At 35.5% G+C, this 14,636-nt stretch overlaps 1 protein-coding gene across 9 annotated transcripts in view; it reads right to left on the bottom strand.

Moving 5' to 3' along the window:
* Positions 1 to 14,636, bottom strand: part of UNC79 (unc-79 homolog, NALCN channel complex subunit) — a 274,446-nt gene that overhangs the window by 160,673 nt on the left and 99,137 nt on the right. For all 9 annotated transcript variants that reach the window (XM_027957343.3, XM_042235396.2, XM_042235397.2 and 6 more), the window contains exons 8-10: positions 5,916 to 5,980; positions 714 to 802; positions 55 to 95 (exon numbers count right to left, since the gene is read on the bottom strand). In XM_027957343.3, the coding sequence (XP_027813144.2) occupies positions 55 to 95; positions 714 to 802; positions 5,916 to 5,980 (195 nt within the window). The remainder of the gene's footprint in view (positions 1 to 54; positions 96 to 713; positions 803 to 5,915; positions 5,981 to 14,636) is intronic.

Below are 14,636 nucleotides of genomic sequence, written 5' to 3'. Positions count from 1 at the left end.
CTGTACCATCTGTCACAATTACTTATTATTCATCCTTCCTGAAGTAAACCATACCTTGCGGCAGAAGAACATCAATCAGCCATTCACTGTGGTCCCTATAAAGAACAACAGAATCCATTTTTGAGCTTTTCTGCAATGTTATCCTTCCACATGAATGTTTATAAGCTACACGCTATTGTTAAAACACTTCTAATAGAAAGGACATGTAATTAAGAGCACTATCCTAATAAACTTTTTAAATGTTTAATGCATTCCAGTTAAATTTTAAATTATAGGCATTTCATCATATTCAGTTATCTTTAAATGATGTTCTCCAGATGCTAATTAAGTCAGCCAAAATACAGCATGATTTGTAGAAAGCTGAGTGTGATTCTGTGGAACTAACAAGCACAGAAAAACCATATGAATTTTATGTCAAGTTTGAAAACCACAGCTTTCTTTTCTTTTTCACTATGGCCTTTTTACCAGGGTCACTTGAAAATTGGAGCTGTTTTTAAGTGGAATTGCTGCCTTTTGTCACATGGAGAGAAATACTGAAACATTTCAAAGCTGATGTCTTTTCAAATGAAAGTTTGCTATATATTAAATATCTGACAAGCTAACCTTTATAAAACAGAGAGGCTAATGGGGAATGAGGGTAACGTAATCAATATAAGACGAAGTGATTATTCTTCTCAGCGTTGCCCTATTAGATTGCCTTTTCTTGCACCTACCCTGCAATCCGCTGGCTGCATTCTTCACAGAGATACAACGGGGGTGGTTTATCACCCAAAGCTACAGACAAGGAGGGGTCTATACACATCTGAAACACAGGAAAAGACAGAATGAACTCTCTTGCCCTGTTTATCATGTCCCCTATGTCAAGGACACAAATGTTTCAATAACAGATTTTCGAAAGCAAAGCAGAATAAACATTTTTTAGTAAAACCCATTCAACCTAAAATTGTTTTTCCAACAAGCCAATTTAAATGTGACTAGTGTGGTTTTTTATTTCTCTTGTTATTTGCAATGCAAGTAACAAGTAGTGTCAAGAAATCCACCCTCATTCTACAAAGATAAAAAATCATCTCATTTGGTGGCTGTTCAAATTGCTTCTGTATTACTCACACAGTAATTCCTTCTTTAAGGTGGTAAACACAGTAATCTCTCTTTGGGAAAAGGAAAATGCATTATTAAAATGTAAAAATCATAACTATTAGCAAAACGCTGGCAGTAGAGAATTTTGCTTCTCAACAGACCTCATTCAGAAAATTTAGCATTAAATCTAACATTGAGTGATTCCCTTTTCTTACTCGGGAATCTAAAATCTAGATATTCAACTTTCACTTTCAGGTGTTTTGTTTTGGTTTGGTTTGTCCACATATGATCTGTAGTTTGTTTAACTGTGCAGTATTCTGTTCAATTATTTATGGCTGTTTTCATTAGCCTAAGTACAAAGATGAAAAGTGTTAATGTTAGATGATCACTAGGATATTTCAAATACTTGGATGTTTTAAATCAAATGGACAAAATATTCGATGACTAACTGGATTTTGTGCTTTGCATTAGTCTAAACATTTATGACTTACCAAAGAAATTTTGAATTCTGTTCCTGCCTTTCAAGAAATAATCAATCCATGGTATAGCTAAGTATGTAGTTAACACGCCTAGGACACAAATTCTTCTAAAACTTCACTCTGCCTTTTCTTTAGCTTTTGTTGCTTTTTTTTTTTTTTTTTTTTTACCAATTTAAAGGAACAAGTGAACTGAATTTATAACCCAAACAACTTGTCATTTAAAGTTAAAACCCTTAGGGGTTTCAATGGTTGTGGAAGCAAGAGTTAGAATTTCTAAATTTAAATAATTATACCATCAAAATCTGTAAATTATATATTCCCTGGTGCTAAAGGCCCATTGTGAAAATTTTCCTTAGCTAGGATTCATGCTTACTTTGATGCAACAAATAATCACTTTTTGGTGAGTCAAATCAGGGACTGGCAAACTTTCTGCAAATGGCCAAAGGGTAAATATTTCAGGTTTTGTGGGTCATATATTTTCTGTCACAACTACTCAACCCTGCTGTTGTAGCATAATAGCAGCCAGAGACAATGAATAAGCAAATAAGCATAGCTGTGTTCCAATAAAACTTTATTTGCAAAAACAGGCAGCAGGCCAAATTTGGCTGAGAGCCATAGCCATAGCCATTGCTGACTCCTGTGTACGGTAATTATCTGGGATCCAAATATTTCACAAGGTGATATTTCAAGTATCGCCAAGTAAAACCAAAAAGCAGAGTGTGGTATAACAGATTATATTTCCAACATACTTTCATTTTAGAATCTATCATAACTTTCAGCTGTTGCTCTTACTTTTTTGCAACCTATTGCAAAGAAAAATAGATAATATTTTTCTATTTGGCAAATTATTATGTAACCAGGCTTCTCTGGTGGCTCAGCTGGTAAAGAATCTGCCTGCAATGTGGGAGATCTGGGTTCGATCCCTGGGTTGAGAAGATACCCTGGAGACGAGAAAGGAAGATCCCCACTCCAGTATTCGGGCCTGGAGAATTCCATGGACAGTCCTTGGGGTCACAAAGAGAAAGACATGACTAAACAACTTTCACTATTATGTAACCAAGCAGGACCTGATGGGGCCTCCCAGAGACAGACACTTCCCCCAAGCTTCTGCTGTAGCTCCTCTCTGAAGTTACCCAGATAACAGTATCTGATGAACATTTCTCAGGTTGTTTTATAGATACTAAAACCACCACCAAATGGAAGAAATTTATTTGATGATCATGAGTGTTTAGCCCCAAACATACTGTGCCTAAGGACTGATAATGTTAACCCCTGTGACACTGCCGTGTTACCTCACCTTCAATCAGTCGGAGAATTGTGCTTGAGCTGACCAAAGACCATAGACCACCCTGAGACCGCCTCCAGCTCCCTCACCTCACTTGGCCTTTGAAGATGCTTTGCTGTGTCAGCACTACCTGTCTGAGACTATTTGTACAGCACATTACAATAAATGCTGCACTTGCCTTCACCACAACCCGGTATCAGTAGTTTTAGCTTTACTGCACGCAGGTGGGAAAACCCAAGCTTAGTTTGGTAACAGTTACTGCCTAGCGTTATGCCTCTCTGTTATGGAGATACTGGGTTTTTTGTGAAGATAAATCCATTTCCCCGAGGTTTTCCCATGCACCCTATATGGACCTGTTCTTCAGTATAGTTAATTTGCTGTCATTTCTATTGTGTCATTGATACTTCTGTTAAGTAAAGATATTTTTTCATTCCACTCCCCCCAAAAAACTCCTAGGATGTTATAACTATAAATAGTTAATAGTGATTAGCTAGTTGACCTCTGACATGTTAAATGAATTAACATAACCCATAACTAGATTTGTGGCTAGTACTGTCAATCCCATTCTACTCTGAACAGATCAGTTTACAACCATATTAATATGTTCATATCTGACTGATCTGTTACATTTTAAAATAGATATTTTCTGTCTACAAATATAATACATGCCCAAGGTAGAGGCTTCAGAAAATGGAGAAAAGGAAGGAAGAAAATCTAAATAGCTCATTAACCCTCCATCTCAATGCAGTCACTAGTAACATTTTAATGAGCACTATCAGTTTATTTTCACTGTGCATGTGACTATGAAATCCTTATACCTAATTTTTAAGCTAAATAGGCATCATACTGTGTAATTTCATAATTTCCTTCTCATTTAACATTACTCTACAAGCATCTGAATTTGAGGTAACTTGATTTATTGTCCGATGCTCATATCTCCATGTATTTGGGGAGTGCTTATATTGTAAAGAAAGAGCAATCCTGAGCCAGACCTGTGGTAAAATCAGCCCCAGCACAGGAAGTGTCAGTAATAATATTACCTCTCTGGGAAGTGTAGAGCAAAAATGCAAAAGGAAGTTCTTTAGGAAAACTGGGGTTGAGAAAGTAAACTTTTGGGGATGAGGAAAACTTCTTAGAACTAGATAGAGGTGGTGGTTGCAGAATGTTGTGAATGTGGTAAATGCCGCTGAATTGTCCACTTTAAAACCGTCAGTGTTATGCTATGGGAATTTTACCTCCATTTAAAAAATGACAGAAGGTAGAATGGTTGGGCTTATTTTGGAGGACTGGCTATAGGGAACAGCCTGTGAAAAGTGAAGCTGGTCCAGAGGAGAGGACTGGACTGTTTGCCTAGAAGAGAGGGAGAATTTCTAATCTGTGATGATTTCTGTGGGAAGGAAGCCAAAAACCATTTCTAATCAGAATGCAGCCTGACATAAAATCAAGTAAAAATAACTGGAAAATTAGACAGATTTTCTGTTGATGTCTGGGTAAACCAAAAGAGGGCATTGTGACTCAGGCAGAGAAGAAAAGATCGATATAGAAACCAGGGGAACCGTGAAAGTCTCATCATTGTGAAGAATTAAGCTGAATTCTGTGAATAACATTCAAACTCACCTTCATTTAGCTCAAAATGTCCTCACACTAGAAAGTACCTATGAACCCCAGACGTCTACGGATGTTCACAGAAGGGCACACATAGTAGAATGGGAGAGGACTGTGCTGCCGTTGTTGGGTTACCCTCACCTGCTCTTTCTCAGCATGAAAGTGTTAGTTGCTCAGTTGTGTCCGACTCTTTGCAACCCCAGGGACTATAGCCTGCCAGGTTTCTCTGTCCATGGGATTCTCCAGGCAAGAATACTGGAGTGGGTTGCCATTCTCTTCTCCAGGGGATCTTCCCAACCCAGGACCCAAACCCGAGTCTCCTGCACTGCAGACAGATTTTTTACCGTCTGAGCCACCAGGAAGCATAAATTCATCCAATTTGCTTTCATCAAAAGAAAAGATAAAGCATAATAACACAAAGATGTTCTTTGTTGGTAAAACATGTCTAAATGACAATGTGACGTCTGGCACTCCTTTTCCACTTCTGGTATATGAAACATATTTTATTTCATTTATATTTTTGTGGTTCCATTCATACTTTTTATATCTCATTTACCTTTTCTACTCTGTTTCTATAAAATGATAATATTATCTTTCTATTATTTGGTAATCTTCACAGTCTACCTATCTACCTATCTATAGAACAAGGGAGGTAAACTCCAATGACAATAGGTTCTAAAAAGTAACTTGAACTTTAGTCACTTGGCCTAATTCCCACTTGTCGTAATATAAAAATTAACCTTTGCAAATCCAGACACAGGTCTCTCTATCCTAGTGTTGTATCTGACAAATATACCATAAATAATTTTGTTAAGTCATGTGATCATTTTTCTTAATATTCAACTTCAAAGATTCAGGGTCATAACAGGACAGAACCAATTTGATGTGGTAGAAAAAGAATAAGGCTGAGAGTCAAGGTACCTGGTTTAGGCTGTGTGACCTTAGGAGAGTTACTTGACCTTTCTAAACCACTGTTCCTTTACCTCTACTGTAATTTTCTACGTGTTTGCTATCCAGCAACCTCTCAGTCATTTCAACAAAAGTTGCATTTGTGAATTGAGCTGACTTCACAAATTTATCTATTTTTGTCCTATGACTTTGAATTCACATAATAATACACTAGGCCACTCATAATTTGTAGCAAACTCTTTGAGTTTATTAGCCCAAATAGAAACCAGTCAAGGACTATGTAGATGTTTCACCAGGATTATTCTGAACTATGCCAGTTTCCGGCAGCACTTGGCTATGAACTCAGACACAAATTTGCAGACACCACTATGCATTGCTCTGTCGTGAACCAACCCACCAAAATACAGTCAGATCAAAGCAGAGTACACTAATTGAGATTACCACAGAGAATAGGCTTCTGTTTTACAGAGAAGGATGCAATCTCCCTTTCATTTAAGAATTTGCTCCTGACAATTTGGCTACTGACAATACAATACTGCCCCAGCTCTAAAAAACATTACCTTCACAGCTGGTTTGTTAATTGCATTGTGGCATTCGATGTGCTGGCAGTGGATGGGGTTCCAAGCTGTAAAGCAAAGCATAGCTGATGAGTATTTCTCACTGAAAGTATTTGTGCCCTAGTAAAAACTAGTAAAACAAAAAAATTTTTTTCATTACTTTTCTTTTTCCTAAATAGAACCATCACCAGATTTTCTAAAATAATTATTTTTTTTAATCTATGAAGTATTTTCTAATTTGGTAAAACCATCAAAACTCTATCCATTTTCCCATGGGGAAGATAAGCTAGTGTAAGGTGGCATGCCCAAAAACCATAATATTATTTCATGATGATATGCCTAGTAAATTTTTATAAGTTTTTACATTTATGGTTTCACTTGATCCTCCAAACAACTCTGTGGGATAGATACAGCAGATTACTAAACTCACTTTACGTGTAAGTTAAAATCTAAAAGGTTAGGTCCCTATGATCACAAAGTTAGTAAGTGACAAGCTGCAGCTAGAACATATATCTCTTGGTTCTCAAAACCCTGTTCTTTTCACTATAGCATACTAGGCCTAGATTTTTGGCACCAAGAAGTTTTCAGATTCATAATAACCTCTAAAAGTGGTTATGTCACCATTCCATTTCCACCCCATCCCCATCAAATGTGGAGACTGAAAAGATGAGTTTCTTGCCCACATGCAATGTATCTCTCTCATATGTTGTACTTGCTAAATCACTTTAGTCATGCCCAACTCTTTGCAACCCTATGGACCATAGCCCACCAGGTCTCTCTGTCCTATAGGATTCTCCAGGCAAGAATACAGAGTGGGTTGTCATGCCCTCCATGGGATCTTCCCAACCCAGGGATCGAACTGACCTTCACACATTACCCACAGTCTAAACCTCTGCTAATCTGTTAATACCCAACTCCTCAACTCAGTATACACACAGAGTGAAGACAAGAACCAAGTGAACTGAGACAGATCAGAACGAGAATTACAATTACTTATCATCATCCAGAATATTCCACAGCCCAAAGCATTTAGTTAACAATATTATACCATAAAAAAGTAATAGGATTATATGTTTGAAAGTAGGACATTTTTCTAAATTGCCATATTCTAAACCTCAGATATACAGATGATACTACTCTAATGGCGGAAATCAATGAGGAACTAAAGAGCTTCTTGATGAAGGTGAAAGAGGAGAGTGAAAAATCTGGCTTAAAACTCAACATTCAGACAAGTAAGATCATGGCATCTGGTCCCATCAGTTCATAGCAAAATAGATGGGAAAACAATGGAAATGGTGTCAGACTTTATTTTCTTGGGCTCCAAAATCACTGAAGATGGTGACTTCAGCCATGCTCCTTGGAAGAAAAGCTATGACCAACCTAGACAACATATTGAAAAGCAGAGACAATACTTTGCCAACCAAGGTCTATCTAGTCAAAGCTACGGTTTTTCCAGTAGTCATGTATGGATGTGAGAGTTGGACTGTAAAGAAAGCTGAGCACCAAAGAATTGACGCTGTTGAACTGTGGCATTGGAGAAGACTCTTGAGAGTCCCTTGGGCTGCAAGGAGATCAAACCAGTCAGTCGTAAAAGAAATCAGTCCTGACTATTCATTGGAAGGACTAATGTGGAAGCTAAAGCTACAATACTTTGGCCACCTGATGCAAAGAACTGACTCATTAGAAAAGACCCTGATGCTGGGAAAGATTGAAGGCGGGAGAAGGGGACGGCAGAGGATGAGATGGTTTGATGGCATCACAGACTCAATGGACATGAGTCTGAGTAAGCTCCAGGAGTCGGTAATGGACAGGGAAGCCTAGCGTGCTGCAGTCCATGGGTTTGCAAAGAGTCAGACACAACTGAGAAACTGAACTGAACTGAATTGCAGAAACTGAAAAGGAACTAAAGAGCCTCTTGATGAGGGTGAATGAGGAGAGTGAAAAAGCTGGCTTAAAACTCAACATTCAAAAAATAAGATCATGGCATCTGGTCCCATCATTTCATGGCAAATAGATGGAGGAAAAGTAGAAACAGTGGCATATTTTATTTTCTTGAGCTCCAAAATCACTGCAGATAGTGACAGCAGCCATGAAATTTAAAAACTTGCTCCGTGGAAGAAAAGCTATGGCAAACCTAGACAGTGTACTAAAATGCAGACACATCACTTTGCTGACAAAGTCTGTATAGGCAAAGCTATGGTTTTTCCAGTAGTCATGTATGGATGTGAGAGTTGGACCATAAAGAAGGCTGAACACTGAAGAACTGATGCTTTCAAATTGTGGTACTGGAGAAGACTCTTGAGAGTCCCTTGGACAACAAGGAGATCAAACCAGTCAATCTTAAAGGAAATCAAAACCGAATATTCATTGGAAAGACTGATGCTGAAGCTGAAGCGCCAATACTTTGACCACATGATGTGAAGAGCCAACTCATTGAGAAAGACCTTGATGCTGGGAAAAATTGAGGGCAGGAGGAAAAGGGGGTGACAGAGGATCATATGTTTGGATGGCATCACCAACTCAATGGACATGAGTTTGAGCAACCTCTGGGTGATAGCAAAGGACAGAGAAGCCTGGCATGCTGCAGTCCATGGGGGTGTAAAGAGTTGGACACAACTTAGCAACTGAAAAGCAAAATATTTGATAAGAAACTAAAAGGATGGGAAGGAGAAAATGAAAGTGTACAGGGTTTTTATATTACATGTAAACTAGTATAGTATTATTTGAAGGTAGACTATGAAGTTAAATGTGCATATTGCAATTTAAGAATTGTAGAGTAATTTTTTTTTTAAAAAAAGCTGTAGCTAACAATTCAAAGAGAGAAAAATGGAACAGTAAAAACTAATTCAAAAGAAGGCAAGATATCCAAAAGGACCAACGAATAGATGCGGCAAATAGAAAACTAGCACAAGATAACAGACGGAAGCCTAATAATATCTGTAATTACATTAAGTATAAATAGCCTAAACAAATACATTAAAAGACAAAGATTGTCAAATAGGATTTAAATTTCTCAAAAAGCATGACCCAAATATATGCTGCCTAAGAGAAACACACTTGAAATGTTAAAAGTAGATGAGAGAAAAACTGTTATGATTCAAATGCTAGTCATAATAAAGCTGGAATGTCTCTATAAATATCAGACAAGTAGACTCCAAGACAAAGAATATTACTGGGAACAAACAAGGATATTTCACAATGATGAAAATGTCCATTCATCAAGATTACAAAACAGCCATAAAAATGAGTGTATCTAATGACAGAATTTAAAATTATATAAAGCAAAACTTAGAGGAGAACTTAGAGGAGAAATAAGTCCATAATTAGTGTTGTAAATTTCAACAATCCTCCCTCAGTAATTGATAAAACAAGCAGATCAAAAAAGATCAATAAAAATAGGAGACTTGAGCAACATTCTCAACAACTTGACTTAATTGATAATGATAGAATTCTCCACTCGACAACTGGAACAGACACAGTGTCTAGGAGACATGTGCTAAGGGCACAGGCAGCATTTACTAAGACAGTATTGTCATCCATAAAGTAAGCCTCAACAATCTAAATGGAGTGATAGAATAAATTATGTTCTCTGATCTCAATAGAATTAAACTAGAAATAAATAACAAAAAGATATCTAGAATATAACCAAATATTTGTACATTTTAAAAAGCTTACTTCTAATCAAGTAAGCCAGAAAGAAAAACACCAATACAGTATACTAACACATACATATGGAATTTAGAAAGATGGTAATGATGACCCTGTATGCGAGACAGCAAAAGAGACACAGATGTGTAGAGCGGACTTTTGGACTCTGAGGGAGAGGGAGAGGGTGGGATGATTTGGGAGAATGGCATTGAAACATGCATACTATCACGTAAGAAACGAATCGCCAGTCTATGTTCGATGCAGGATACAGGATGCTTGGGGCTGGTGCATGGGGATGATCCAGAGAGATGATATGGGGTGGGAGGTGGAAGGGGGTTCATGTTTGGGAACTCGTGTACACCCATGGTGGATTCATGTCAATGTACGGCAAGACCAATACAGTACTGTAAAGTAAAATACAGTAAAAATAAAAATTAAAAAAATAAAATTAAATTAAAAAGCTTACTTCTAATCAATCCATAAATCAAAGAGAAATTACAAGGAATATTAGAAAATATTTGTTTCTGAAATACAGTGAAACCACAGCATTTTGAATTTGTAGGCTGCAATTAAAGCAATGCTTAAAGGGAAATTTTTATCTTTAAATTCTTGCTCTGAAAAATTTCAAAGATCCAAAATGAATGATTGATACTTCTATTTAATAATAAACAAAAAGAACAAATTCAATCCAATGTTAGTAGAAGGAAGAAAATAATAAAGATAGAAATACATATCAATAAAACTGAGAACAAAAAACCAACAGAAAATCATAAAACAAATGCCGTGGGTTTTTTTAGAAAGTTCAATAAAATTGATAAGCCCCTAGGTAGACTGATGAATTAGGAAATATAAAGAAGCAAACTATCAATGTTAGGAATGAAAGGTAGGACATCACTGCAGATACTAGACACATGCCAATAAATTACATAAGTTGGATGAAATGCTCACATTCAACAAAAAGCACAGTTACAAAATTACAAAATTCAGCTCAATAAAAAGTAGACAGTTAAATGCCCCATTCTATTCAATTGAATTCATAATGTAAAACTTTCATAATGAAAACCTCAAGACCAGATGGATTTACCAAATGGATTCACTATTAACTATTACAGGAATAAATAATACAAATCTTACATAAACTCAGAAAATAAAAGAAGAAACAATTTCCAACTTGTTTTATGAAGCCAACATTACTTTGTAAACAAAACTAGATGAAAACATTACAACAAAAGAAAAGTAGATCAATATCCCTCATAAATGCAGGAGCAAGGACACTTAGCAAAAAATTAGCAATTAAGTCTGGCAGGATAATATAACTGAAAAGTGGAACATATCCCAGGAATGCAAGGTTGGCTTAACGCTGCAAAGTAAATCAATGCAATTCACCTCATTAATGGAATTAAGTGGGGAAGTCATATGATCATTTAATAGGAGAAATCACATTTGACAAAAACTAACATTCATTCACGATAAAAATTCTCAACAAACTATAAATAGATGGGGACTTCCTTAACATGATAAAAAGCATCTGTGAAAAATCTACAGCTAACATCATGTTTAACAGTAAAAGCCTGAACACTTTCCCGCCACAAATGAAGGGGAAAAACAAATAAATCCATGTTCAGCACTTCTATTCAATACTAAACTGGAGATAAGAGCCAGTGCAATAAGAAAAAGAAAATAAGAAAGGAAGTGGGGAAAGGAAGGAAGGAAGGGAAAGAGAGAGAAGGAGGGAACCAGACCAGTAGGTAGGCAGACAAACATACAAATTAAAAGCAAAAAAAAAAAAAAAATCTTTATTTGCAAGAAAGCAAATCATGTATACAGAAAAAATCTTAAGAAACTTAGAAATAAGCTACAAAAAATAAGTGAATTTAGCAAGGTTGGAGGATGTAAAGTCAATACAAAAAGTAAATTATATTTCTATATAATGGCAATAACCAAGTAGAATATTAAAATTTAAAACACTACTTACAATAGCACCCAAAATATAAAATATTGAGGAATACCTTTAACAAAATATCCGTAGGACCTGTACACTGAAAACTAGTAAATAATGCTGAAAGAAATTAAAGATTTCTTTAATTTATTTATTTAAATTATTTAATTTTTTATTTATTCACCTAAATAAATGGTCAGAATTGCCACATTTATGAATCAGAAGACTAAATATTGAGTCTTTTTCTCAGGATGTCAATTCTCCCCCAGATTAAACAACATATTCAATGTAATCCCAGTCAAACCAGAATGCTTTGTAGAAATTGACAAACTGAGAGTAATATTTCTATTAAAATGTAAAAGTCCTATAAGAGTCAAAACAATTTTGAAAAGGAACAAATCTGGAGGATTTAAACTACGTAATTTCAAGATTTACTATAAAACTACATTAGTCAAGATAGTATGATAATGGTGTGAAGATAGACAATGAAATAGATTCATGCATATCTGAGCAATTAGTTTTTAACTAAATAGTCACTGCAATCCAATGTGGAAAGAGTAAGTTTTTCAACAAACTGAACTGAAACAAAAAAGTCAACCCTTATGTCCCACCATATAAAAAAATTAATTCCAAATGGGTCATATACTTAAATGTAAAAGTTTAAACTATAAATCTTCTAGAATAAAACATTGGAGAATTTCCTTATAACCTTAGGGGAGACTAAAGAAAAACTATAAAAGAAAAATCAATAAATTGAATTTTATTAAATTGAAAATTTTGCTCTTTGAAATACCTGAAAAGGAAATCCCCTGACTGAAAGGCCACATCCATAATATATATATCTGAAAAACAAGTCTTCTATTTTGAACATCAATAGACTGGAAATCCAATTTAAAAATGAACAAAAGATTTCAGTGAGAACTTTACAAAACAAATGGCCAATAAGCACCTGTAAAGATGTTCATTATCACTAGTCATCAGAGAAATGAAACAACAATGTATTATTACCACCTGGCTATCAGAATGTATAACATCAAAAAGACCAACAATCCCAAGTATTGATAACAATATAGCATTAGGACTGTCAATATACTTCTGGAGGGAGTATAACATGGAACAATCACTTCTAAAAAACGATTTGAACATTTCTTTTAAAATTAAATATATACTTACCAAACAATCCAGTATTTTCATGCCCAGTATTAAGAGAAATAAATGTGTATCTTCATAAAAAATACTTTTTTATATGAATGTTTATAGCTTTACTCATAATAGGTAAAAGTGTTCACCAAGAAACCGATGGATAAACTGTGATATAGCCATACAATGCATTACTATCAGTATTTTTTAAATGAATTACTGATATACCAACATGAATAAACTCTAAAAACATTATGCTAAATGAAATAAGCAGACACAAAAATAGTATATACTGTGTGATTCCATTCATATGAAGTCCTAGGACAGGCAAAACTAGTATATAATGACAGAAAGCAGATCAGTGGTTGTCTATGGTGAACTTACTGAAAAGAAAGCTGGAGATATTCTGGAGATGATGGAAATGTTCTGTGTGTCGATTATAGCTTCGGTTACATTAGTATATACATTTGTCAAAAGTTATCAAACTATGCTTAAAATGTGTTATTTTACTGAAGGAAAATTATAACTCAATAAAATTGTCTTTAAGAAATGAAGGATCAATCAAATGTATACTTCAAAGGAAAAGAAACAGTGTACTGAAACACAAGAGAAAACATTTGTCTGACCATCATCTAGTCATTGAATCAAATTAGGAAAGTGTGTGGCATCTCGAACATGAAGCAAGAACACAAAACCTCTATAAAAACAGGAATAGAAAGTCAAAATAATTTAGGGTGACAAAGGACACTAACAGAATGAAACAAAAACAGATTTAGATAAAAGATATGATAAATGTAATTAAACTAAAAATGAAATAGTAAACTTAGAAACACTCATTCAATGCAATAAATATTACTCAGTTAGGGTAAAAGTCAACTAGGTTATAAAGAAAATTAACCTAAGAAGCTATACCAACCTATGCATTCAGCAAAAACAAGACCTGTAGCTTATAGTAGCTCAGATCAAGAGCTCCTTATTGCAAAATTCAGACTTAAATTGAAGAAAGCAGGGTAAAATCACTAGGCCATTCAGGTATGACCTAAATCAAATCCTTTATGATTATACAGTGGAAGTGACAAATAGATTCAAGGAATTAGATTTGATAGAGTGCATGAAGAACAATGGAGGTTTGTGACATTGTACAGGAGGCAGTGATCAAAACTATCCCCAAGAAAAAGAAATGCAAGAAGGCAAAATGGTTGTGGAGGCTTTACAGATTGCTGAGAAAAAAAAGAGAAGCAAAAAGCAGAGAGGGAAAGATACACCCATCTGAATGCAGAGTTCCAAAGAATAGCAAGGAGAGATAAGTCAGCCTTCCTAAGTGAACAATGCAAAAAAATAAAGGAAAAAAATAGAATGGGAAAGACTAGAGATGTCTTCAAGAAAATTAGAGATACAAAGGGAATATTTCATGCAAAGATGGGCACAATAAAGGACAGAAACAATAAAGGACAGAAACAGTAAGGACCTAAAAGAAACAAATGAGATTAAGAAGACGTGGCAAAAATACACAGAAGAAATGTACCAGAAAAAGGTCTTGATAACCCGGATAGCCACAATGGTGTGGTCACTCACCTACAGACAGACATCCTGGGGTGTGAAGTCAAGTGGGCTTTAAGAAGCATTACTATGAACAAAGCTAGTGGAGGTGATGGAATTCCAGCTGAACTATTTCAGATCCTAAGAGATGATGCTGTGAAAGTGCTGCACTTAATATGCCAGCAAATTTGGAAAAGTCAGCAGTGGCCATAGGACTGGAAAAGGTCGGTTTTCATTCCAATCCCAAAGAAAGGCAATGCCAGAGAATGTTCAAACTACCATACAATTGTGCTCATTTCACATACTAGCAAGGTAATGCTCAAAATCCTTCAAACTAGGCTTCAGCAGTGTGTAAACTGAGAACTTCCATATGTACAAGCTCGATTTAGAAAACACAGAGGAACCAGGAATCAAATTGCAGACATCCACTAGATTATAGAAAAAGCAAGGGAACTCCA

Source organism: Ovis aries, chromosome 18 (genome assembly GCF_016772045.2).
Source record: "Ovis aries strain OAR_USU_Benz2616 breed Rambouillet chromosome 18, ARS-UI_Ramb_v3.0, whole genome shotgun sequence".
NCBI classification, from domain to species: domain Eukaryota; kingdom Metazoa; phylum Chordata; class Mammalia; order Artiodactyla; family Bovidae; genus Ovis; species Ovis aries.
The sequence above is the reverse complement of the archived record's forward strand: the minus strand, read 5'-3'. Positions and strand labels throughout refer to the sequence as shown.